General features: G+C 39.2%; 1 protein-coding gene across 9 annotated transcripts in view; it reads right to left on the reverse strand.

The window, feature by feature from the left end:
• Window positions 1–8345: 8345 nt before the first annotated feature.
• LOC110538899 (opioid-binding protein/cell adhesion molecule) overlaps window positions 8346–26524 on the reverse strand; it is a 564414-nt gene continuing 546235 nt past the window's right edge. For 3 of the 9 annotated variants that reach the window (XM_036937611.2, XM_090192533.1, XM_036937609.2), the window contains 3 exons: window positions 24711–24746; window positions 13440–13517; window positions 8346–13043 (listed from right to left, as the gene is read on the reverse strand). In XM_036937611.2, the coding sequence (XP_036793506.1) occupies window positions 12937–13043; window positions 13440–13517; window positions 24711–24746 (221 nt within the window). In that variant the 3' untranslated portion in view covers window positions 8346–12936. The remainder of the gene's footprint in view (window positions 13044–13439; window positions 13518–24710; window positions 24747–26524) is intronic. The other 6 variants (XM_090192536.1, XM_090192534.1, XM_036937612.2 and 3 more) reach the window with 3 other exon arrangements.

Consider the following 26524-nt stretch of genomic DNA (forward strand, 5'->3'; position numbering starts at 1 on the left):
AAATAAATTACTGTCACCAGCAAAGCACTATCACACCTCCACCTTCATACTTCACGGTGTGAATCACACATGCCGAGATCATCCGTTCACCTACTCTGTGTCTCACAAAGACTCATCAGACCAAAGGACAGATTTCCACCAGTTGAATGTCCATTGCTCATGTTTCTTGGCCCTAGCAAGTCTGTTCTTCATATTGGTGTCCTTTACTAGTGGTTTCTTTGCAGCAATTCGACCACGAAGGCCAGTCTTTGAACAGTTGATGTTGAGATGTGTCTGTTACTTGAACTCTGTGAAGCATTCATTTGGGCTGCAATTTCTGAGGCTGGTAACTCTAATGAACTTATACTCTGCAGCAGAGGTAACTCTTGGTCTTCTTTTCCTGTGGCGGTCCTCATGAGAGCCAGCTTCATCATAGCGCTTGATGGTTTTTGTGACTGAACTTGAAGAAACTTTGAAAGTTCTTGACCTTTTCCGCATTGACTGACCTTCATGTCTTAAAGTAATGATGGACTGTCATTTCTCTTTGCTTATTTGAGCTGTTCTTGCCATAATATGGACTTGGAATTTTACCAAACAGGGCTATCTTCTCTTTACCACCCCACCTTGTCTTTAAAACAGTTGTTTTCCCCGTGCTGTTTTGGGGAGCAAAAGGATGCTAGTCTGAAACACAGTTTCACAATCATCATTAGCACTCCACAATCAAAAACATGAAAGTACAAGTATACAAAAATAATTGTCCATCTGAGTGAGATCCCACGTGGAAGGAGCTGCACCCCGGTACCTTTCAGCACAGATGGTATTCACTTTGGTTCTGATAAGCACCAAACACCCGGACTGTGAACCTCTGTTCCTCAGTCGGCACTGCACTGAGGCGATATTTTTCGGGCCAATAAAATATTTTTACCTGCCATTAAGATAATCGGCTGCCTTGAAGAGTGATACAATTGGGGGTGAGAGAAATAAACAGTTGGTAAGGAAGGATTTCTAACTTTGTGACTCCATTTTGACACTAATTAGGAGGGTGAATAACACTGGGAGATATGGTTTCTGTGGGGAGCCAGGAAGCAAACAGCTATGACTTTTCTCCCGTGTTTAAATGTCTATCATGGGTTTGGGTGCATAACCAATCCACCTGTCCACTCTCTTAACATTAACATTAATATTCGGCTTCTAAAGAGCCAACTACTAATGTAAGCTGTGGGAAAGCCATTTCCAGCTAAATATAAAGTGGTAAACACTTGAATATACATGTGTTGTTAATTACAAGACCCAATACACATCACACATGTTAGCCTGAATATGACACAACTTGAGTTCAGCTTGCCAGTATGCAGTATGTGAGTAAATCTACTTATAGGGATAAGGAAGAATATACAGAATTCAGTGGATCCCTTTTGGAGTTAGGCATGTTAAGTTTCACATTCAACATGTTGTGCGTTTCACTTTCAAAAACAGGTCAAATTACTGACAAACATTCAGTCATTATGGTTTCAGAAGTGTAACATTGTTGTTTTCTGTTTGTCTGCCTTATTCATGTACTTCTTACATTTTGAACCAACAAGTGCTTCAATGCCTATAAAAGCAGGGAAGTGGCTGCCTAGCTATCTGCTATTGATGGCAACCAGCTGTGCTGACTGTCAACTGAGGATAGACTTTTTGCATTGATCATGAAGTAAGTTACAGCGTGGAGACTCCTTTCATTATCAGCCAACATGACTCCAGACAGACATGCATTGACTTACATTGTATTTACTCAACTTCTCCCTAATTTATTATGTACTTTTCCTGGAACATTGCCTGTTAAAGATATGCGATTCCCTTTGCAAAATAAAGAAAGTACCGTACAGTTAAAAATGTAATCTTATCGATGGATCCATTTTCTTTTTAACGGTGCCGTTCTGTACTTTCTCACAATTGCAGCTAACAGATGCTTGCATGAATTAAATATCGGTTGAGGATGAAGTAGAACAGCAGGGTAGCAAGTGCAGAGCAGCCCAATTTGGAAGCATTTGGGGGAAAAAAGACGACAATAAACAACACAAACCTAAAGATGTGCTACACACTTAACTGTACACCCAATGGAAAAAATCTGGCTTTAAATAATAATCTGTCTGCATAGCATTCCTCCTGGTAATGACCTATTCTCTAAGTGATGTCTTGGAGGAGAACACTAGGCGCTCTGCGCCTCTTTTCACATGTATAATCTATGGGGACATGAATGAGAATGTGAAAATGTCGCTCTGTATTCTGAGCAATTAACAACCGGTGTCGTGGTGGTATGGCAGGGTAGAGAAACAAGATTCAACCTATTAAGGAAGTCCCCATGCTGTAATGGTACATAATTGATAGGTGAGAGGCGAGCACTTGAAACAGACCATTACAGTTTGTACTCAGAATCAAGAGGCCAGTCATTGGGGCATGGCCATTAGCTGGAGTTGGCACTGTTATTTGGATCGGGCCACAGTCAGTTGTGGCCAGGGTCAGTGAGAAATCAATGGGGCTCTCCGGTTATTGTGACAGTCACCACACACCCTCTCTAGGGACGACAAATGTTCAGGCTAATGCACTAAGGAAGCTCTAGTCTAGAGCACACAGTATTTTTCAATTCTCTCCGTGGCTAAAGCAGTAAGAAATAGATGTCATAGTTGTAAAAGACTGTGAGTGTGCTTTATTTAGTATCATCCTAATTAAAACATTGAATTAAAAAGAAAAACAAATGTGTTGCATTATTTGAGCAAAACAAATATGTTTAGGGGTATTTTATGAGGGAAATTATTTGCTTTGGAATTGTCCAAATGTTTTTAATATTATTAATTTCTGTCGGCCCTATGCATGGAAAGGCCCTTGTAAAGGATCCCATTTTTAAACCCCTAAAGTTTTCAAAAAAAGTACATTTAGCTGGCAATAATGAATATTAACTGAAAAATTATCTTATGTAGTTTCTTACTATAGCCGTCTCTGACTTTAAAGAATGTTTCTCTCAAAACTGTGATTCCTAAAATATGTGTCTGGAGATTTGGTGAACTGACCAAAGAGCTGTCAAAGGACACCAGAAACAAAATTGTAGACCTGCACCAGGCTGGGAAGACTGAATCTGCAATAGGTAAGCAGTTTGGTTTGAAGAAATCAACTGTGGGAGCAATTATTAGGAAATGGAAGACATACAAGACCACTGATAGTCTCCCTCGATCTGGGGCTCCACGCAAGGTCTCACCCCGTGAACCACATGGGGGGACCTAGTGAATGACCTGCAGAGAGCTGGGACCAAAGTAACAAAGCCTACCATCAGTAACACACTACGTCGCCAGGGACTCAAATCCTGCAGTGCCAGACGTGTCCCCCTGCTTAAGCCAGTACATGTCCAGGCCCATCTGAAGTTTGCTAGAGAGCATTTGGATGATCCAGAAGAAGATTGGGAGAATGTCATATGGTCAGATGAAACCAAAATATAACTTTTTGGTAAAAACTCAAATCGTCGTGTTTGGAGGACAAAGAATGCTGAGTTGCATCCAAAGAACACCATACCTACTGTGAAGAATGGGGGTGGAAACATCATGCTTTGGGGCTGTTTTTCTGCAAAGGGACAAGGACGGCTGATCCGTGTAAAGGAAATAATGAATGGGGCCATGTATCGTGAGATTTTGTGTGAAAACTTCCTTCCATCAGCAAGGGCATTGAAGATGAAACGTGGCTGGGTCTTTCAGCATGACAATGATCCCAAACACACCGCCCGGGCAACGAAGGAGTGGCTTCGTAAGAAGCATTTCAAGGTCCTGGAGTGGCCTAGCCAGTCTCCAGATCTCAACCCCATAGAAAATCTTTGGAGGGAGTTGAAAGTCTGTGTTGCCCAGCAACAGCCCCAAAACATCACTGCTCTAGAGGAGATCTGCATGGAGGAATGGGCCAAAATACCAGCAACAGTGTGTGAAAACCTTGTGAAGACTTACAGAAAACGTTTGACCTCTGTCATTGCCAACAAAGGGTATATAACAAAGTATTGAGATAAACTTTTGTTATTGACCAAATACTTATTTTCCACCATAATTTGCAAATAAATGCATTAAAAAAAAAATATCCTCATTTTGTCTGTCATAGTTGAAGTGTACCTATGATGAAAATTACAGGCCTCTCATCTTTATAAGTGGGAGAACTTGCACAACTGGTGGCTGACTAAATACTTTTTTGCCCCACTGTACATGATCAAGTGGATATCAGAGGTGCTTGGCATGGATGTATCACCGGAGGATCTGGAGCGATGCCATCGCATCGGCGTGAAACAGAAGAATGCTAAATAACTTCGCATTGTAATATTTAAGCTGTGGAACTTTCAAACCAATGTCAAAATCCATCGCCAGTCCATTTGATTCGTCCAGGACATTTCTGCTAAGCTGAGGAAAAAATACAAACAATTCATTACGATCGCATAGTCACTGGAGGAAAAAGGAATCAAATCTCAACTCTGATTCCCGTCAGTGCTGTCAGTATGGAAGGGAACACAGAGGATGGAGTTCCTTTCCAGTTGAAAAGGAGCCCAATGACATGAGGAGAGGAAGAAGCAGAAAAAGTGATAAGCACACTTGGCTACAGAAAGTGATGCCCAAGACCAGTTTATTGTAAATTGAGACAATGTTCTTTCCCCCTCTCAACAATACAATCTAGACTTTATTGTCCCCAAGTAACTGTTCTTCTCTAGGGATGTAATGATGCAATGAGATACATGGGCAGTGAAAAGACCATGTAAAAGGAGAAATATAGCATGTATGTTAATAATTGTCAATAATTGTTCTAAAGATGTGTGTGTGTGTGTGTGTGTGTGTGTGTGTGTGTGTGTGTGTGTGTGTGTGTGTGTGTGTGTGTGTGTGTGTGTGTGTGTGTGTGTGTGTGTAGGCGAGAGGTTGTGAGTGGGCGCATGTGTGTGTATGTGTCTGTGCATATGAATGAGAGAGTGAAGGAGGTTGAATATGAATATGTGTAGGAGGGCAGGAGATAATGGGTGTGCGGAGGGATAGGTATATGTTGTGTATGAATGAATAAGAATAGATGAGCTAGTAGATGTATAGAAGGGTGTAAATGTGACTGAGAAGAAGGGAGGGGGGAAAAGATGGGAGGTTGGGAAACACTTGTCAAGTGTGGGTAAGAGAGGGCAAGGATGGGAGTTGGTGATAAGCTTGACTAGGGTGGGGTAAAGGGGTGTGAACTGTGAGGGTGGGGGGGGTATAGTTATGCATGATCAAGTTTTCTGTATTTTTGTCTTATTTCTTGTTTATTAAAAATATTTAGCATCTTCAAAGTGGTAGGCAAGTTGTGTAAATCAAATGATACAAACCTCAAAAAAATATATTTGAATTCCAAGTTGTAAGGTAACAAAATAGGAAAAATTCCAAGGGGGTGAATATTTTCACAAGCCACTGCAGTCGTAGTTTGTGTCCATGTGCAAATTGATGTTCGTATGTTTGTATCTGGTTTGGAAAATTATATATACACTACCATTCAAACGTTTTGACACACCTATTCTTTACAGGGTTTTTCTTTATTTTTTACTATTTTCTACATTGCAGAATAACAGTGAAGACATCACAACTATGAAATAACACATATGGAATCATGTAGTTCCCAAAAAAGTGTTAAACAAATCAAAATATTTTTTATATTTGAGATTCTTCAAAGTAGCCAACCTTTGCCTTGATGACAGCTTTTGCACACTCTTGGCATTCTCTCAAACAGCTTCATGAGGTAGTCACATGGAATACATTTTAATTAACAGGAGTGCCTTGTTAAAAGTTCATTTGTGGAATTTCTTTCCTTCTTAATGTGTTTGAGCCAATCAGTTGTGTTGTGACAAGGTAGGGTGGTATAGAGGAGATAGCCCTATTTGATAAAAGACCAAGTCCATATTATGGCAAGAACAGCTCAAAAAAGCAAAGAGAAACGAGAGTCCAACATTACTTTAAAACATGAAGGTCAGTCAATCCGAAAAATGTCAAGAACTTTCAAAGTTTCTTGAAGTGCAGTCGCAAAAACTACCAAGCACTATGATGAAACTGGCTCTCATGAGGACCGCCACAAGAAAGGAAGCCTCAGAGTTACCTCTGCTGCAGAGCATAAGTTTATTAAGAGTTACCAGCCTCTCCGCATGTGTGGTTCCCATGGAGGAGGAGGTGTGATGGTGTGGGGGTGCTTTGTTGGTGACACTGTCTGATTTATTTAGAATTCAAGTGATGTATCAGATCGCCTGGCCTCCGCAAACACCCGACCTCAACCCAACTCCCAGGAATGTCATACATGATGGATCATTAGCTTATACACTACCTTTCACACATCTAGATGGCCGGGAAGGTTGGATGTGGGGCCAGAGACAGCAGGGGTTCAAACTGTAGAACCCAGTTCCTACATTTGAATATAAAAATGTATTTTATCAAACAAAACAATGCTACATTTTATCTCTGGTACCTACAGGATGACAAATAGGAGCAAAATTACCGAATGTAAGTATATTATTTTCCTTCAGAGGTGAATGTATCAAATCAGTTGTCGTGATAAAAGTGTTTGGTTGTTGTGCACTCTCCTCAAACAATAGCATGGTATTTTTTCACTGCTACTGTAAATTGGAAAGTTCAATTGGATTAACAAGACTTTAAGCTTTCTGCCCATATAAGACATGTCTATGTCCTGGAAAGTTTGCTGTTACTTACAACGGCATGCTAATCACATTAGCGCACGTTACCTCAACTGCCCCCGTATAGGGACAAAGATGTCGTAGAGGATAAATCCAGTTAGTTGCATACATTTTGTGATAGCTGATACTTTGATCTATTAAAATATTTACTTCAAATGTTGTAAATAGTATGAAAAATATTTATGAACAAAAAGTAGAGTTTGTCCCAAATTTCCCCAATGTCGACAGTTTTTGTTACTACATTACACAAACTCCCATTTTCATAGAAGCACAACATTTATTGGAATTACTTTTTCTTTCAGATTGGTGTTTTTTGATCTAAAAGTTAACAGTCATCACAAATACATTAATTTGATTGCTTTAAACATATTAATATATTTGGTTTGTTACCGTAGATTTTTTTTATACGCGCCTGTCTGTTGTAGGACTTACAACGCAATTATTTTTAAGGTCAACTGGCACAGAAAATTCGGGCTACTCTATAAACATCGATAGTCGCAAACCAATAAAATGATTTGAGAGTCAAACTATCACTTCAATTAAAATTTGTTTCATTAGTCCCTTGTTGATTTAGTCCCAAAATGTATTGCATGTCAGCAATCAAGTTTTCAGGATATATAAGAAAATATTTTTGGCGACCCACTTGAATCAAAATCAAATACAAATTTAGCTAGGTGTCTTCTGCAAGTTGCCCTCTAACGTTATTCCCAGATTCCATGTGTTTTTTGAGCTGTGTTAGTTTAAACAGGACCTGCAACCTCATTTCCTGCCGCTTGCGCTATTGATTTCAACCTGATAATTGATATTTGAGTGATTGACAAGACAGTGTTACATTTCCCTTTGTTGGTGATCCCCCCCATATCAAAATGCAACATTCTAAAATTTAGCTGACAGTCTAATGCAGGTTATTCTCTAACCAATGATGCCAAAATATCTCCAGTTTCCCAGTGTTTTTTGAGTTGTGGTAGTTTCAACAGCGTATAGAACCTGATTTCCTCCCTAATCAATATGAGTGGTTTATTGCCATTTGTCAAAACAATAGGGTTTTTGGTACGTGTGCAGTTTATAAGGTGCTCATAAAAGAAATTATACAAGTAACATGATTACTGTTGTTTCACATGTACAGTATGTGTAGATAGTACATTTTATGTTTAGGTTTTCAATATAGCATGAACTGTTTCTGCATATTTGTTATTGATTTGGACACATTAAAACTGTGTTTTACATTGGGCTATTTAGGAACATAATTTGAACGTTCAACATTATTTCCAATGGTATTGTACATAATCTGGTAAAAACTGCTGAATGAGTCAAAAAACATGCTGTGTTTTTATTTATTTTGATGATATACCAGAAATCACAAAAACGGATTTGCCCTGCCTACTCTCTCCACCTTCTGGCAGACACCTGGCGTGAAAAGGGATTGATTTACCTAACGCAGGTTAGCAGATTGGAGATGTCTCCCAAACAGAAAAAATACACAATATGCAGGTCTGTCATGTGGGTCCTAGACAGGTACTGTATGGCTGACAAGATGGATCAACACAGTAACTGGAGACACCAGGTTAGTTCAATTACCCAATGAAGCAAACACACATGAATGAATGACTTGCAATTCCAAAGCATAGCAATGTGCGCACTCAAACAAAGATGGTCAAAGCATGGGGCATTTAAGATCATTTTTTTATTATTATTGTCAGTTTGAAATATGAACACACAATCTTCAACAAGAAAATACATATGAACCAACAATCTTTTACATCACAGGGAGTCAAATAGAATGTAATTTTCCATTCACTGTGGAATCAACCAGAATAAAGGGACGACTTTGACTGACTTTTGTCGGGTGAATGACTTGACTGTCTTGTATTGGGGTATAGGGAATGTGTGTGTGCCGGTCACCACAGAGTGACTGAATGCATACTTAAATGTCACGTCACAAACAGCACTATACTATAGGGTAGGTCCAATATAAGCTCAGTCAAAAATAATAATTGGAAATAAGTTTCTTGCAATGGTTATACCGTGGACTTCTCAGAAGCCCCAGATGTTGCTTTCTGTACATATGTTTTAAAACAACTACAAAAAAAGCAATACAACTTTTATTGAATCTACCCTTAGCATGGCCTTCATTGAGCCCATATTATATAGTTTCAGTCACTAGAATGAGCTTATCTTTCAACAGACATTTGGATCTGTTTTATCAGTACATTTACCACAGTAGAACACTTGACTAATTATGTGGTACTTATCTAACCTTTATTTATCCCATTGAGGTCTGAATACCTATTTTACTAGGGTAATACTCGTGGTATTTATTTCTAAATGGATTTGGGGTTCAAACAATTATGCTGGTGTGGAGTGGATAATGGGTGAGCTATCTCACTTTATTAGCTAAGTGCTCTGCCATATGGAACAATGTATTCAAATGAAATCCAAGTTCAAGAATCATTTACAATAATGCCGATGCCTGGTGAATCATGAATTACAGTGATGTATATTTCTAATCATTATCAAATCAATGTGACCCTCACACAGACATAGCCCATTTGAAATGTGTGATAAATGCACCCATATATCTGCTGTAATATGGCCGATTTTGATGGCAGCACCACAGGTTTGAAACATTTAAAAAGTAAAATATTTTGTAACATCAAAATGTGTCCCTTTCTCCACATTTGTGAATACAATATTAAAGTCAGACTTCATCGTACACATGTGCTGACATCAACAACAGAAGACTAACAAAACTGACTCCTAATTTGTGCCCTTCCTTGAGGCATTCCCACTTAAGGAAGAGGCAATACCAGCAGTCCTGGCAGATTAGATTTTGTTGCTGTTGATTTCTGGGAGAAAGCAGGAAGTTTCCCCGCTGTTTATGATGATGTCATAATGTTGAGTCTACCTTTAAGACCTCTGAATTAGGATTTGTTTGTCATGGGCTCAACAAGTGCTTTGTCTGATATAGGCAACGTTAAAACCAACACAGGAATGAATCATTTAGGAGACAGCGATGAGAGATGAACATTCAGGTGTGTCTGCAATGTCCTGTCAGAGAACTGTGGAATAGCAATACAACAGCAAATATATCCCTTTTCATTGTGTGTAATCCATCCCTTATTACATCTGTCAACGCTACTCTGAACCTTTGTCTTGCTTACATTTACATTACAGTACATGTATCTATTGAAAACATGGTGTTTAGAGGACAGACTGAAATAAATCAAGACCATGGTCAGCAATCATAAAGGGTCTCAGAGTATGAGTGCTGATCTAGGATCAATTCCCCCTTGTCCATGTCAGCACATTAATTTCGAAGGCAAAACTGACCCCAGATTAGCACTCCTTCTCTGAGATGCTTTGTGAATATGGGCACAGATATTTTAACAAAGTTTTAAAACTATCATGAAGAGGAGATACTGCTATGTAGTTTATAAACTGGGAAAATGTGTTGATGCACTGCACAGAAAGCTGCAAAATCCTTGTATACTGACCAAAAATATAAACGCAACATGAAACAATTTCAAAGATTTTACTGAGTTACAGTTCATATAAGGAAATCAGTCAATTTAAATAAATATATTAGGCCCTAATCTATGGATTTCACATGACTGGGAATACAGATATCTCCTTCGCACAGAGTTGATCAGGCTGTTGACTGTGACCTGTGAAATGTTGTCCCACTTCACTTCAATGGCTGTGCGAAGTTTCTGGATATTAGCAGGAACTGGAACACACTGTCGTACACGTCAATCCAGAGCATCCCAAACATGCTCAATGGGTGACATGTCTGGTGAGTATGCAGGCCATAGAAGAACTGGGACATTTCCATTAATTGTGCACAGATCCTTGTGACATGGGGCTGGTCATGGCACGACAATGGGCCTCGTCATGGTATCTCTATGCATTCAAATTGCCATAGATAAAATGCAATTTTATTCGTTGTCCGTAGCTTATGCCTACCCATACCATAACCCCACCGCCACCATGGGGCACTCTGTTCACAACTTTGACATTAGGAAACTGCTCTCCCACACAACGCCTGTTACGGACAACTAGGTGTGGTGGGTGGAATCCGGCGCAGAGAGCAAGGTTCAGTCGTTTCTTCCAATTTATTCCCCAGCACAACAAAACAGTCACGCCAACACACAGGGTGTATACATGTTGCCAGTCCAAAACAGGACAAACTAGTCCGGAGAATAAATACACGAAAATAAATCACACCATCAAACACAGAGTAACAAATGACAAGCCCGCACAAATACCCAGCGGGCCTAGTGCCCTTAAATACCCTACAAACAAAACCTAATACTAAACAGGTGTACCCAATTACCCAATAACCCAAAACAAACGGAAAGGGAATCGATGGCAGCTAATAGGCCGGCGACGACGACCGCCGAGCACCGCCCGAACAGGAAGAGGCACCATCTTCGGCGAGGTTCGTGACAACGCCATACAGGTGGTTTGCGGTTTGGACGTACTGCCAAATTCTCTAAAACAATTTTGGAGGAAGTTTATGGTAGAGAAATTAACAAATTATCTGGCAACAGCTCTGGTGGATATTCCTGCAGTCAGTATGCCAATTGCACACTCCCTCAAAACTTGAGACATCTGTGGCATTGTGTTGTGTGACAAAACTGCACATTTTTAGAGTGGCCTTTAATTGTCCACAGCACAAGGAGCACCTGTGATCATGCTATTTAATTAGCGTCTTGATATGCCACACCTGTCAGGTGGATGGATTATCTTGGCAAATGAGAAATGCCCACTAACAGGGATGTAAACAAATTTGTGCACAACATTTAAGATAAATAAGCTTTTTGTGCATATGGAACATTTTCTTACATTTCAGCTCATGAAACATGGGACCAACACTACATGTTGCGTTGATATTTTTTTTCAGTGATTTCATGGAGCATGGATTGTGCTTGCCTGTTAAACTAAATCTAATTGCGTAAAATGACGTGGTTGGGTATAGAACGTTTTATTGTAGCTCCTGAGTGTCACAGAGACGTCGACGAGAAGACATACCCGATTTCAAATCCATCCAAACTCCACCCTGATTATTTAACTCGTTATACCACACTGTGTGATAATATTTGAACGTATCTGCACTCTATTGGGAGACAATATAAGCAATCTATTTGAATTTCCAGTCAAAACGGACCAGTTCAACACAACCGAACAGTTCATACTTATTGGTTATGAGACAGTATTTTGGAACAAACTCGAACCAATGACCATACAAAAATACTGATACTAACAGCTGAGAACCTTCAGAGGTGGATCCTAACTTCCACTTCAGTCCAATTTTCCACTTAGTCTCCCACTGACATCAATGCATCACTAAGTGACTGAAGTGGAAGTTAGGATTTGCGCTTAGAGTGATCCATATTTTACCTTTATTTAACTAGGCAAGTCAGTAACACCAGCTGTAAAGACATGAATAAACTTTGCAAGTGATTACATTAGTTGAAGTTATATGTCCACAAAAATGGAAATAAACTCCCTTTCCATTCATAACTAGTTAAGTAATTATTCTTCAAACCACCTTGTATAGACTTGTGCCAGTTAAAAGGGAAGACAAACATGGTCTTTGCACAAATGTATACAACTTTTATGTTTTATTTACCCCTTTTCAATATGTGTTAAAAACAAACAAAAAATAGCATAGCACAAACAACTGAAAATATCACAATTTACAATGATGAGAGGAAGAAGAACATTTGTCAAAATTCCATTTCTTCTTAACCGGTTGTGGTTTGTCAATGTATCAGAATCCAAAATAATTACAGCAGAAACAAACATGATTACAGGCTTTTAGGCCCTAGAGGGATTTCAGTCCTTCTGGTCCTTGCCTGTGTTTGAGGTGTTTGTTTAGTTCACCTCATACACTTAACTCTTAGGGCTAAGACTCTCGGGGCTAAGATGACTGTCAGTCGGGGGAAATTGAGATAAATTAAATGTAAATAACAGACAAACCACATCGGACAGGCCTATTTTTGAGACCCACGTGAATAAACATTTAAGAATCATATCATAATGGGAGGCGAAACTAAACAAAAAAAAGCAACTTGTTATGTCCTTAAAACTCAACTAAAATGAATTTTAAAAAGTATATGTTACATAATACTTTTTAGCGGTTCGACATGATGTAGTAGGGTAGCCCATGCACTCTGTGCATCAAGTTTGTGGTTCCAGGTGAAAGAAAACACACAAAACATGCAACCTTGCCCTCGGATGCCAGAAAGCCCACTGCATCAAAACTTGAGCAGAAACGGAAGGAGGATGACCAGAAGTAGACAGGTGTAGGTGTGTACGTGTGTCCCCATCGAGCCGCTGTTCCCATCCTGCACTGCTCCGGGTCCTGTCATGGCGTAGGTGGAGGGCGGAGGAGAGGGAACAAAACATTTGGATGAGTTTGAGGCATTCAAGATTGGTTTTGCCCTTTCTCTTCCATAAACCTGTCGGATGGATATCACTATGCAAATCTTCTGTTAACAAGTGATTCACAGCTCTAATACCTTCTCATCAACTCTTAACTAGCTGTCTGCTCAAGAGAGAAGTGTGTCTCACTGATATTCGCAAATTTGTGTGGTAGTACAACAATATACAACTACATCCCCCTTTCCCCTAACGTCACCTACAGGTATCAGTACTGTTAATCTACGGGTTAGTATTTAATCATGTGTTGATCACATTTTTAAAAAAATAATTAGTTTGTGGGTATTAGGTTAGGTTTTAAAGTGGATTCATTACAAACCTGCCGGTAATGCAAAGGTTTCAGAGGGTGTCTTTTCTAACACAGATGAACTCAACAATAACACATTGGTTGACCCCTCTAAAAAGAGAGATTATATGAAAGAAGGCACTCAAAACATGTCAACAGAGCAGCTCACAAGCAAATGCTGCTCACATGCAAAATGATCTGAGTAATTGACACTCAGCACATAATAAACTACCCCCTGGGCCAAACGGTTGCTAGGTACCACACCTGGGTTCAAATACTATTTAGGGTATTTCTATTACTTTTAAAGACATTTGGAAGTAATTATTTCGATGTTTTTTATTTGAAAAGACAAGTAGTTGAATATAGGAATGTATTTGGAGATACACTGAAAGTCTTTGAAAATACTCAAATGCATCGACGCAAATACACTCCCATGCCCAGGTATTTGGGAATAGTATTTGAAATAAATATTTGAAAATACATTCAAATAGTACGATATGTATAGGAAATTATTTGAAAAAAGTTTCAAATACTTCATTTAGAAGTAGTTGATTTGTGCCATATTATTTGAAAATACTCACACATACAAAATAATTATTTGAATAACAAACACAAATGTATTTTACCAAGATCTATTAGGTAACCAATTCAAAAGAGGACATTATTGTTATTTTTAGTTCTGTTTACTTATTACCCGACATAGATACAGTGCCTTCAGAAGGTATTCACACACTGACTTTTTCCAAATTTTCTTGTGTTACAAAGATACATGTGGATTTAATTGTAATTTTTTTTTTTTGTCAATGATCTACACAAAATACTCCGTAATGTCAAAAGGGAAGACATTTTTTTTAAAGTGTACGCACACACACACACACACACATACATATATATATATATATATATGAATGGAACATAAAACACTAATATATTTTGATTGACATTATGGGGTAGCCTATTGTTTGTTGATCAGTAAACAAAATATAAATGTAATACATTTTACAGTTAGGCTGGAACACAACAAAAGGTGGACAAAGTTAAGGGGTGTGAATCCTTTCTGAAGACACTGTATGTCCATGGTATTTCTGGCACAGCTAGGTTAGCTAATATAGCTATGCTAATCAGGTCATTCCCAGACTAAGAAATATTCCAATCGCGATTCCTGCTGATGGAATGTTTAAGTGGGGGCACTCAGTATATATACACCTGTTCTGAAAGGCCCCAGAGTCTGCAACAACACTAAGCAAGGGGCACCACCAAGCAAGTGGCACCATGAAGACCAAGGAGCTCTCCAAACAGGTCAGGGACAAAGTTGTGGAGAAGTACAGATCAGGGTTGGGTTATAAAAAAATATCAGAAACTTTGAACATCCCACGGAGCAACATTAAATCCACTATAAAAAAAATGTAAAGAATATGGCACCACAACAAACCTGCCATGAGAAGGCCGTCCACCAAACTTACGGACCAGGCAAGGAGGGCATTAATCAGAGAGGCAACAAAGAGACCACAGATAACCATGAAGGAGCTGCAAAGCTCCACAGCGGAGATTGGAGTATCTGTCCATAGAACCACTTTAAGCCATACACTCCACAGAGATTGGCTTAACGGGAGAGTGGCCAGAAAAAAGCCATTGCTTAAAGAAGCAAACAAGTTTGGTGTTCGCCAAAAGGAATGTGGGAGACTCCCCAAACATATGGAAGAAGGTACTCTGGTCAGATGAGACAAAAATTTTGCTTTTTGGTCATCAAGGAAAACGCTATGTCTGGAGCAAACACAACACCTCTCAACACCCCAAGAACACCATCCCCACACTGAAGCATGGTGGTGGCAGCATCATGATGTGGGGATGTTTTTCATAGGCAGGGACTGGGAAACTGGTTAGAATTGAAGGAATGGTGGATGGCGCTAAATACAGGGAACTTCTTGAGGGAAACCTGTTTCAGTCTTCCAGAGATTTGAGACTGGGACGGATGTTCACCTTCCAGCAGGACAACGACCCTAAGCATACTGCTAAAGCAACACTATAGCTGGAGCTGGAGCAGTTTATCCTTGAAGAATGGGCAAAAATCCCAGTGGCTAGATGTGCCAAGCTTATAGAGACATGCCCCAAGAGACTTGCAACTGTAATAGCTGCAAAAGGTGGCACTACAAAGTATTGACTTTGGGGGGGTGTATAGTTATGCACACCCCAGTTCTGTATTTTTGTCTTTTTTCTTGTTTGTTTCACAATCAAGAATATTTAGCATCTTCAAAGTGGTAGGCATGTTGTGTAAATCAAATGATACAAACCCCCCCAAAATAAATGTTGATTCCAGGTTGTAAGGCTACAAAATAGGAAAAATGCCAAGGGGGTGAATACTTTCACAAGCCACTGTACATAAATACACATATTTTCAAATAATATTTTCCTTTATTATTTTCCACTAACCCTACCACCCCTCCACTAATTGGAGTAAACTAATGAACAACAACACTTAGGCTTCTACTGTACATACTACGTATCTATTTTACGATAGTAAAATGTTGTTTGTTTTTACTTCTATACTTCCGCTACCCTCAACCCCTCCCATCTAATTCTGAAGACCATCCAGTTTGATTTCTATATTTCATATATTTTTAACTGTGCTGTTTCACAAAAGGTCTGAACCTATATACCTTTTTACGGACACAGTATGCTTTACATTAGTTATCTTGTTATTATTATTCCCACCCTTCAGCTCCACTAAACCCCTCCCATCTATCACCATCCATATTGGATTTCTATTTTCCATATATCTTTCAACAGTGCTGTGATGTTTCACAAAAGTTCTGAACGTTTCTATTCTCATAGTTTCTACAGATTCTAAATCAAATATAAACATTATTGCTAAAAGTATTATTATATGATTGATTGATTGACTATGACTTTTCAAATCACCCAGTAGTGCTATCTTCAGAGTTAGTTTCAGGTAAATGTTGCAATTCTTCAGCCATTCCTGAACCTGTGACCAAAAGCAAGCTACATATGGACAGTGATCTAATGATTCTGTCTCTTCCCAGCAAAGTCTGCAGAGCTGAGATGGTTGTATCCCCCATATACAGTGGGGCAAAAAAGTATTTAGTCAGCCACCAATTGTGCTAGTTCTCCCACATAAAAAGATGAGAGAGGCCTGTAATTTTCATCATAGGTACACTTCAACTATGACAGACAAAATGAGAAAAAAAATCCAGAAAATCACATTGTAGGATGTTTTATGAATTTATTTGCAAATTATGGTGGAAAATAAGTATTTGGTCACCTACAAACAAGCAAGATTTCTGGCTCTCACAGACCTGTAACTTCTTCTTTAAGAGGCTCCTCTGTCCTCCACTCGTTACCTGTATTAAGGCTGGGAAGACTGAATCTGCAATAGGTAAGCAGCTTGGTTTGAAGAAATCAACTGTGGGAGCAATTATTAGGAAATGGTAGACATACAAGACCACTGATAATCTCCCTCGATCTGGGGCTCCACGCAAGATCTCACCCCGTGGGGTCAAAATGATCACAAGAACGGTGAGCAAAAATCCCAGAACCACACGGGGGGACCTAGTGAATGACCTGCAGAGATCTGGGACCAAAGTAACAAAGCCTACCATCAGTAACACACTACGCCGCCAGGGACTCAAATCCTGCAGTGCCAGACATGTCCCCCTGCTTAAGCCAGTACATGTCCAGGCCCGTCTGAAGTTTGCTAGAGAGCATTTGGATGATCCAGAAGAAGATTGGGAGAATGTCATATGGTCAGATGAAACCAAAGTAGAACTTTTTGGTAAAAACTCAACTTGTCGTGTTTGGAGGACAAAGAATGCTGAGTTGCATCCAAAGAACACCATACCTAGTGTGAGGCATGGGGGTGGAAACATCATGTTTGGGGCTGTTTTTCTGCAAAGGGACCAGGACGACTGATCCGTGTAAAGGAAAGAATGAATGGGGCCATGTATCGTGAGATTTTGAGTGAAAATCTCCTTCCATCAGCAAGGGCATTGACGATGAGTCTTTCAGCATGACAATGATCCCAAATACACTGCCCGGGCAACGAAGGAGTGGCTTCGTAAGAAGCATTTCAAGGTCCTGGAGGGGCCTAGCCAGTCTCCAGATCTCAACCCCATAGAAAATCTTTGAAGGAAGTTGAAAGTCCTTGTTGCCCAGCAACAGCCCCAAAACATCACTGCTCTAGAGGAGATCAGCATGGAGGAATGGGCCAAAATACCAGCAACAGTGTGTGAAAACCTTGTGAAGACTTACAGAAAACATTTGACCTCTGTCATTGCCAACAAAGGGTATATAACAAAGTATTGAGATAAACTTTTGTTATTGACCAAATACTTATTTTCCACCATAATTTGCAAATAAATTCATAAAAAATCCTACAATGTCATTTTCTAGATTTCTTTTTTCATTTTGTCTGTCATAGTTGAAGTGTACCTATGATGAAAATGACAGGCCTCTCTCATCTTTTTAAGTGGGAGTACTTGCACAATTGGTGGCTGACTAAATATTTTTTTGCCCCAATGTATATGATATTCTATTTGTTACATGAATTATGTATAATAATTTACATTGAAAATTCAATGTTTTGAATCCGGCGGTTGTAAATCTGAATAAAGGGAAAAAGGCCATTTTTGAACATGGGGTGAGACATTCTTACTAATCCGCTAGAGAACCAGTTCAGATTTAAGTATAGCTTTTGTATAACTGACACCTTTAGTGAGAGGTCTAATGCTTTAATATTGTCACGCCCTGACCTGAGTATTCTTTGTTTTCTTTATATATTTTGGTTAGGTCAGGGTGTGACGAGGGTGGTATGTGTGTTTTTTTGTCTCATCTAGGGGTTTTGTATGTCTAGGTGTGTGTGTCTAGTCTAGGCATATTGTAGGTCTATGGTGGCCTGGATTGGTTCCCAATCAGAGGCAGCTGTTTATCGTTGTCTCTGATTGGGGAACCTATTTAGGTTGCCATTTTCCAGTTTGGGTTTGTGGGTTATTGTCTATGTTATGTTGCTTGTTAGCATAGTGGTTCTTTAGCAGTCACGGTCGTCTTGTTTGTTTTAGTGTACTTCGTGGTTTTTCTGTCTTTTCATTAAATCATGCATTCACACCACGCTGCGCTTTGGTCTACTCAATACGACGATCGTGACAAATATTTAATCATTTCTGCGCACCAAACTCATGACATAAATAGGCCCGTTTACTTTTGTCTGTCTTGCCGTTCTAAATAAAATTGAATATTTTTTGCTCATATAATTAAAAAAACAGGTCACTAGGATATGACTAAAGAGTTAATCACTGTGATTTTTTCACAAATAGACAGGTATTTTCTGTTCCAAGATAGCAAGATCTTATCAATTTTTGTTCACTTTCTATTAAAATGTATTGTAGTGAGATAATTTTTTTATTTTGGGATATGTATACAGAGTATGTCCACATCACCGTCAGACCATTTTATTGGTAAACTACACAATAATGTAAAAGTTTACAATTGGCTCATTCATCCCCCTCCTCTCCCCTGTAACTATTCCCCAGGTCGTTGCTGCAAATGAGAACGTGTTCTCAGTTAACTTACCTGGTAAAATAACGGATAAATAAACCAAATAAATATATTTTTGTGATCCAGAGAGGTTATAAAAAGTATCTAGAGCCTATGGATTTCTAACCACTTGATATTGTTGGATCTGATTTTAATAGCTAACATTTCAACAATACCTTTTTAATTCTATGCGCTATGCATTTTGCGAGACTTTGCATCACAACACTGAAGTGTAAGGTGACTCCAATTTTTTTTAATGGCTGGATCTTTATATTTACACCTTGGATCCTGTTTCAGTATTAATGAAATCAGACCTTCTTGTTGAGTATCGAATAATCTAAAATGTTTAAAGGAGAGGTAAAAACATGCTAATAACGGTCCTCTGAGTACATCAAAACGTTTTGGTATACCTCCACTGGTATTCCATCCAGCCCTGGAATTTTCCCAGACTTAAAGGCTTTAATTGCATCAAGAAGTTCCCCCTCTGTAATTTGGCCTTCACATGAGTCTTTCTGTGCAGTTGTTCATTTTACTTTATTTAATATAAAAAAATCCATACAATTAACTTTGGTTAGTGGAGATCGAGGAGACAAACTGAAACCTGCTTAAAGTACTTTGCTTCCTCTTTCAAAATATTGTTTGGCGAATCATGGACTCTGTCATTTTTAACAAGTTTCCGTAATTGTTTTTGATAGAATTTCTAAGTTGAAAATAAAAAATAATTTGGTGCATTTTCCCCCATATTCATCCAGTTCACGTTATTTTTATATAATCGTTCTTGAATAAGTTCCTACATTTATTTTGGTTTTTCTCTAACTTATTGTTTACCTCTATGGTACAGTTTTTATTGCCATCTATCTGTACTGATAGTCCTTCCATTTAATTTGTTAATTTGTACTCTTTTGACCTAAATTGCTTTTGTTTTAGAGATGAGTTGTAACGGCTCTCGTTGGTGGAAGGAAGAGTGGACCAAAGCGCAGTGTGGAAAGTGTTCATGATATTTATTTTCCAGAAACACTCAAACAAAAATAACAAATCCCAAAAAAACTAAAGCGAACAGTTCCGTCAGGCACAGACACTAAACAGAAAATAACACCCCACAAAAACCAAACGGAAAATCACAACTTATATACAGTATGATCCCCAATCAGAGACAACGATAGACAGCTGCCTCTGATTGGGAACACAATTCGGCAAAACAAAAAATAAATAGAAAACATAGATTTTCCCACCCGAGTCACACCCTGACCTAACCAAACAGAGAATAAATAAGGATCTCTAAGGTCAGAGTGTGACATGAGTACTGAATTGCATGGCATCTAAAGGCACATTTAAAAGTGTAAAAAGTAAATTATAAATTATTCTGTCCTAGTTAAAAACAAGTTATCATCCAATAGGCTTTGATTAAATGTCCAATATCCTCACCCATGTGGAGGTCGGGAGTGTTGGAAAGATTTTTCAAATAACGAGGAACTATGTTTCGCAATAGGTGATAAAAAAACAGACTTCATTGACTTGTGTGAAGCAAATAAAAAATTACTGAAAGCTCAGCTTATTAGTGGTGTACGTGGTGAGTTAAGACAATCAGAAATCAGATATTGCCAAATGGGCTCTTTCATAAATATGCATTCATTCTCGGAGAGACGTACCATATCTTCGCCACACACCCCTCCCCTTCTTTAAATAATACTCAAGACACATTATCTTCACACATATTTTAGACTCTTTTCACTGACAGCCGCAACTCAATCAGCTAGACCTATTGCCACACGCACTTCCAAAACTGCGGGCTTCCCAAATAGGCATAGGCCTAGACACTTCTGATTTGAAACAACACACAGCTTTTTTTTAAAAATAAGCTAATGATCCTCTGTGGCTAAGTCATGCTCCCTGTATTTTGTCAGATTTTATTTAGACAGGGGTAATTATGTAATTTTGGCAAAACATTTTACTTTAGGGCAATCCAGCATCCTAACAGTGCACAGTGCACCCACCAACTTTGTTGCCTATGTGATGACGAGATGCTCATGTCTCCGCCGTAACAATGTGAGTCTTTGTCCCAAAGGCGGGAAGGCAGGCGACATGCTTAGGTCTGCATATTATTCCCATGTAAACGCATTGGGCTTTTTCGAGAGTGAACCCTCTCGCTTCGCCTATTCCTCTCTGCTGAAACTATATCAACGGAGAAAGCATCTGAGCGAGCGAAACAGCGCCCCTTTATATGTAGCTCATGTATCTGATGCTGTATGACATGCCACACTATTTTAGTCCAGACAGCATCAGATACATGGTTTAAACCATATAGTATATATTAATGCTTCCGCTCAGTGTTTGAGATCAATTGACACCCTTTACCATGGAACATTGCAATTTATTTTAAACTGCAAAACCTTTACTCACCACTGCACTTTATATACAAGGGTTGGCTGGCCTTCTCTAGTCAGTCATAGGCTCAGTCACTGGTATTCTTTTATTTACAAAGCCATTTTAGGTTTACCATTTTATTTGGGCATTTTTATTGTTCAGAAATGTGGTGGGTACTCTCTCCGTTCGCAGGACTTTATGCTGCTAACTGTTCCAAATGTCCGAACTGATTTTGGTAAAAGGGCTTTTATATGTACACTGCGCCATCGGCTTGGAACGCCTCCCAAAATACTTTTAAATTGGAAGAACTTGTCCTGAATTGTGTTTTCAAATCATTGATGAAGGATTTTGAGGCTGATTCCCTGACCTGTCAATGTTTTTAATTTGCTGTTTAATGATTTTGTTATAACTTTGTGAATTATATGTTTTTTTTACTAGATTACCTGTAGTTTTTCACATTGTTTGTCTGTAATTGTGTAATGACTTGGTGCTACCTATCTTGGCCAGGACAGAGGATATATTTAAAATCTCAATGAGCCCTTCCTGGTTAAATAAAGGTTACATTTGTATTTTTTTTGTAAACATACTGAGACAGAGGGGTGCTGTTTCTCTCGCTCAGATGCTTTAACTGAAACTGATGAGTCTTTCTGTCGGCTCGCGTCTTGTTCAAATATATGATCAATATTTCAATCTTTTATTTGGATGGGCAAGGAGGTATGGTAGGGGGGCCAGGGCCCCTAAGGCCCACTCATAACACCCTCGTCACCAGTATATAGTGAAATAATGTTTAGTACTGTTTTGTCACCAGTATATAATAACAGTAAAGTACAATCACCAGTTTATTAGGTACACCACCCTGTTTACAAAAATGGATTGCTCCTACAGACAGTGAGTCATGAGGCTATGACTTGCTATATAAAACAGATAGACAGGCATTGAGGTATTCAGTTACTGTTCGATTGAACATTAGAATAAGCAAAATGAGTGACCTAAACGAATTTGAGCATGGTATTTTTGGTGCCAGGCACACCGGATCCAGTATCTCTGAAACGGATGCCCTACTGGGCTTTTTACACACAACAGTGGCGGCAGTCCTGTTGGCAAAAACAACTCATTGATGAGTGAGGTCGAAGGAGAATGGCAATACCTGTGCAATCTAACAGGAGGGCCGCAAACAGAAAAATAACGGCACAGTACAACAGTGGTGTGCAGAACGACATCTTGGGGCGCACAACTTGTTGATCCTTGTTATTGCAGCACACGACCACACTGGGTTGCACTCCTATCAGCTAAAAACAAGAAGAAGCGGCTCGATTGGGCACGCGATCCCCAATACTAGACAGTTGAGTGGAAAAAATTGCCTGGTTTGACGTATCACGGTTCCTGTTGCGTCCTGCTGATGGCAGAGATTTGGCGAAGATTTGGCATGAGCAGCATAAGTTCCTGGACTCATACTGCCGGGTGTCAATGGAACAGGATGGTGGCGGTGGTGTATCACCATCCAATCTGCAGCAACTGTGTGATGCCATCAGGTCCTATTTGACCAACATCCCTGTGGAGCATTTCCGACTTGTATCCATGGCCTGAATAATTCAGGCGGTTCTAGATGCAAATGGTGGTCTGACCCGGTACTAGATGAGTGTACCTAATAAACTGTGTATAGAACTGTTTTGTCATCAGTATTTAATAACAATAATGTATAGGACTGTTTTGTCACCCGAATGTCATGTTGTATGCATCATGTACTGCATAAAAAATATGGTGCCATAAGGTCTGGGATTTTGTTCACCTAGAGTGGGAACAAGACTTGTTCATTTAGAGACAAAATGTAGAATTATTGATTTGCTCTTAACGTTAAGAATTTAATCCAGGCCAGACAACAACAATCCAGGCCAAAGTAGAGTAGTCCTCGAACTCCATAAACGAATGCCCTTGACAAGCATCCAAGTGCTTGGAACACATATCATAGTGTACATGATTTGGGACAAGTTTTCTTGAGGGCGAAAGAGGTAAAATTCTAGAGACAATTGTCACAGCTATTGTGTTATGTCCCTTTTCAAGATGAAATGTTTAATCTCAGTAATGATCTTTGTGCAAAGCTCATATTGAATGTGAATTTATACTGTATTTCGGAGGCTGACGAGATGATCTATATAATAAGGCTTATATGAGTTAAACATATTTCCATTCTTTGGCCTTGCAGGGTCGTATGGTTCAGAAGGGCTTTCGAAATCCCAAAATATTGGACCACATGGGGCATTATTGAGAGAGAGAGAGGGACAAAATGATTGCCGTTTTTTTTTACTTTGAAGCCGAGTAACACAATGATTTCTAATTTCCTTTGGATTTTCTTGGAGTTCACCAGCTATTCTATTGGGACATCTATCCAATTATGCTGCCACAGTAGATTATTCCAAAACCTGCATGTGGATAATTACAATAATATTGCTGCTTTCCCCCCACAATCCAAATCAAAGCAAGTAATACATCTCTGAAGAGGGGCGCCACAGTTAATGATCCAGTTTCACTTATATTCCAAACATCTGTCTAATTAATACAATGACGTTGACCACACATCAAATTAATCATTCAAATGTGCATTGCTAACACATTGCTAAGAGGTCAGGTGTAGGGCTTCACTATAGTAGTAACGTTCATTACAAGTATTAGTTACAACTAACTAGAGGGAAGTTCGGAATGGAAAAGAACACATGGCATTGATTAAAAAAAATGGGAATTAGGAATGTGTCTCTGTGATTCCTATAAAGACACCATTCCACAACCAGACAGACAAATTATTTAACAAATTGTCACAACAGCTTTAACACATACAACACAAATGATAGTTTTAGGACAGATAGATACTTACACAGCAGATGAAGCACATGCAAAATAAAATGAAGCCATGCCACATAGCGAGGCGGTTAGGCGGTTGAAATAAGAAAAACAAAATAGAGTTAGCAAAACATTTAAAAAAGGTACAGAGTTCTTCATTTACCATTTCCACAGTGATTTTACTGACTTACTTTCTCCTCATCTGGCCCTCTTCCAGGAAATGTCACTTGTCTGACATACATTTTTAACTTGTTATCAATATTAATAAATGGAATTAGAAGCTAATAAAGTTTTCATGAGCAGCCCAGTAACCTTCTGACAATCTCATTTTGTCATGCACTGCTCAAACATTATCTGGCCCCTTCCAATGGCAGAAACATATTCCTCCTGTCACCTCGGAATTAGCAATGAGTGCCACTCCAGTGATATTGGCATCCAATCAGTTTGTTGTCAATGTGAAAATGGCAATGTTTAAGATGCGTTGTTAGAATTCTGTTAGCGCATCAGAGAGGTGAGCGTGAGTCGAAAAGCATGCTCATGCTGAATACCGGTACTAACCTTGCACTAGTGTTGAGCTAGTAGGCTCAATAACCTCTACACCAGAAGAACAGACCACAGCAAAATATATAAAACAAACAAAAAGCAAACAATCACTGACAATGTTACCTTAATGTGAACAATGAGAAAGTCAAGCTGGTGAATATGTTTTTAGCTTTGTGGGTGCAGTAGTAAAGGCATACAGTGATGCGAAAGGTGTTGCTGTTAACCTAAATCATTATGATAATGTTGCGTTAAATTAAGGTACAGATTCCCAGGCTTACATGGAACCAAAACCGGCTGCTCGCGTGCACTATCGTGCATACATTAATTTTGTTCCCGCACACCAAACGCGATCACGACATGCAGGTTAAAATATCAAGTCAAACTCTAAACCAATCACATTAATTTGGGGACAGGTCGAAAAGCATGAAACATTTATGGCAATTTAGCTAGCTAGCTTGCACTTGCTAGCTAATTTGTCCTATTCAGCTAGCTTGCTGTTGCTAGCTAATTTGTCCTGGGACATAATCATTGAGTTTTTATTTAACCTGAAATGCACAAGGTCCTCTACTCCGACAATTAATCCACACATAAAATGGTCAACCGAATCATTTCTAGTCATCTCTCCTTCTTCCAGGCTTTTTCTTCTCTTGACTTTATATTGTGATTGGCAACTTTCATAAATCAGGTGCATTACCACCACTGACCTCGTTCGTCTTTCAGTCAACCACGTGGGCATCGACAAGGAGGAGATGGCACGTGGGTACCTGCTTCTATAAACCAATGAGGAGATGGGAGAGGCAGGACTTCCACCGCAATCTGCGTTACAAATAGAACTGACTTCTATTTTAGCCTTTGGCAACGCAGACCCTCATTGACGCGCGCGAGCAGTGTGGGTGCAGTAATTGAATAATATAGATTTATAAATGTATTTTGCAACGCTCGCAAACGCGACGCGAGTGGTGTAGTCAGCCTGTCACAGTTCACTTTGAATTGACTATGATATCTATTTATTTAATTTGTTTGATATAAATAACTGAGGCAATTGCCATGCATAACATCAAAGCCCACGCTCGCACGAGCGTTGCAAAATGAATTTAAAAATCTATATTATTCAATTATTGCACCCACACTGCTTGCGCGCGCCAATGAGCGTCTACGTTGCCAAGGGCTAAAATAGAAGTCAGTTCTATTTGTGACGCAGATCGTGCAGCAAGTCCTGCCTCTCCCATCTCCTCATTGGTTTATAGAAGCAGGTACCTACGTGCCATCTCCTCATTGGTTATACACACGTGGGTGACAGAAAGACAAACGAGGTCGGTGGCAGTAATGCACCTAATTTATGAAAGTTGCCAATTGCAATATAAAGTCAAGAGAAGAAATAGCCTGGAAGAAGGAGAGATGACTAGAAACGATTCGGTTGACCATTTATGTGTGGATTAATTGTCGGAGTAGAGGACCTTGTGCATTTCAGGTAAAATAAAAACTCAATGTTTATATCCCAGGACAAATTAGTTAGCAACAGCAAGATAGCTAAAGCTAAAGACAAATTAGTTAGCAAGTTCAAGCTGGCTAGCTAAATTGCCATAAATGTTTAATGCTTTTCAACCTGTCCCCAAATTAATATAATTGGTTCAGAGTTTGTTTTGATATTTTAACCTGCGTGTTGTGATCGCTTTTGGTGTGGTGGGACAAAATACATTTATGCACGATGGTGCACGCGCGCAGCCGGTTTGGGTTCCGTGTTAGTCATGCACTGTTTAGAAATAACACAAGTAAGAAATATTCAGTATACTTTATCATAACTTTCATGAATAAGCATTCATAAATTA

The sequence above is a fragment of the Oncorhynchus mykiss genome, chromosome 12 (genome assembly GCF_057628025.1).
Source record: "Oncorhynchus mykiss isolate SJ-2025 chromosome 12, ASM5762802v1, whole genome shotgun sequence".
Taxonomy (NCBI): Eukaryota; Metazoa; Chordata; class Actinopteri; order Salmoniformes; family Salmonidae; genus Oncorhynchus; species Oncorhynchus mykiss.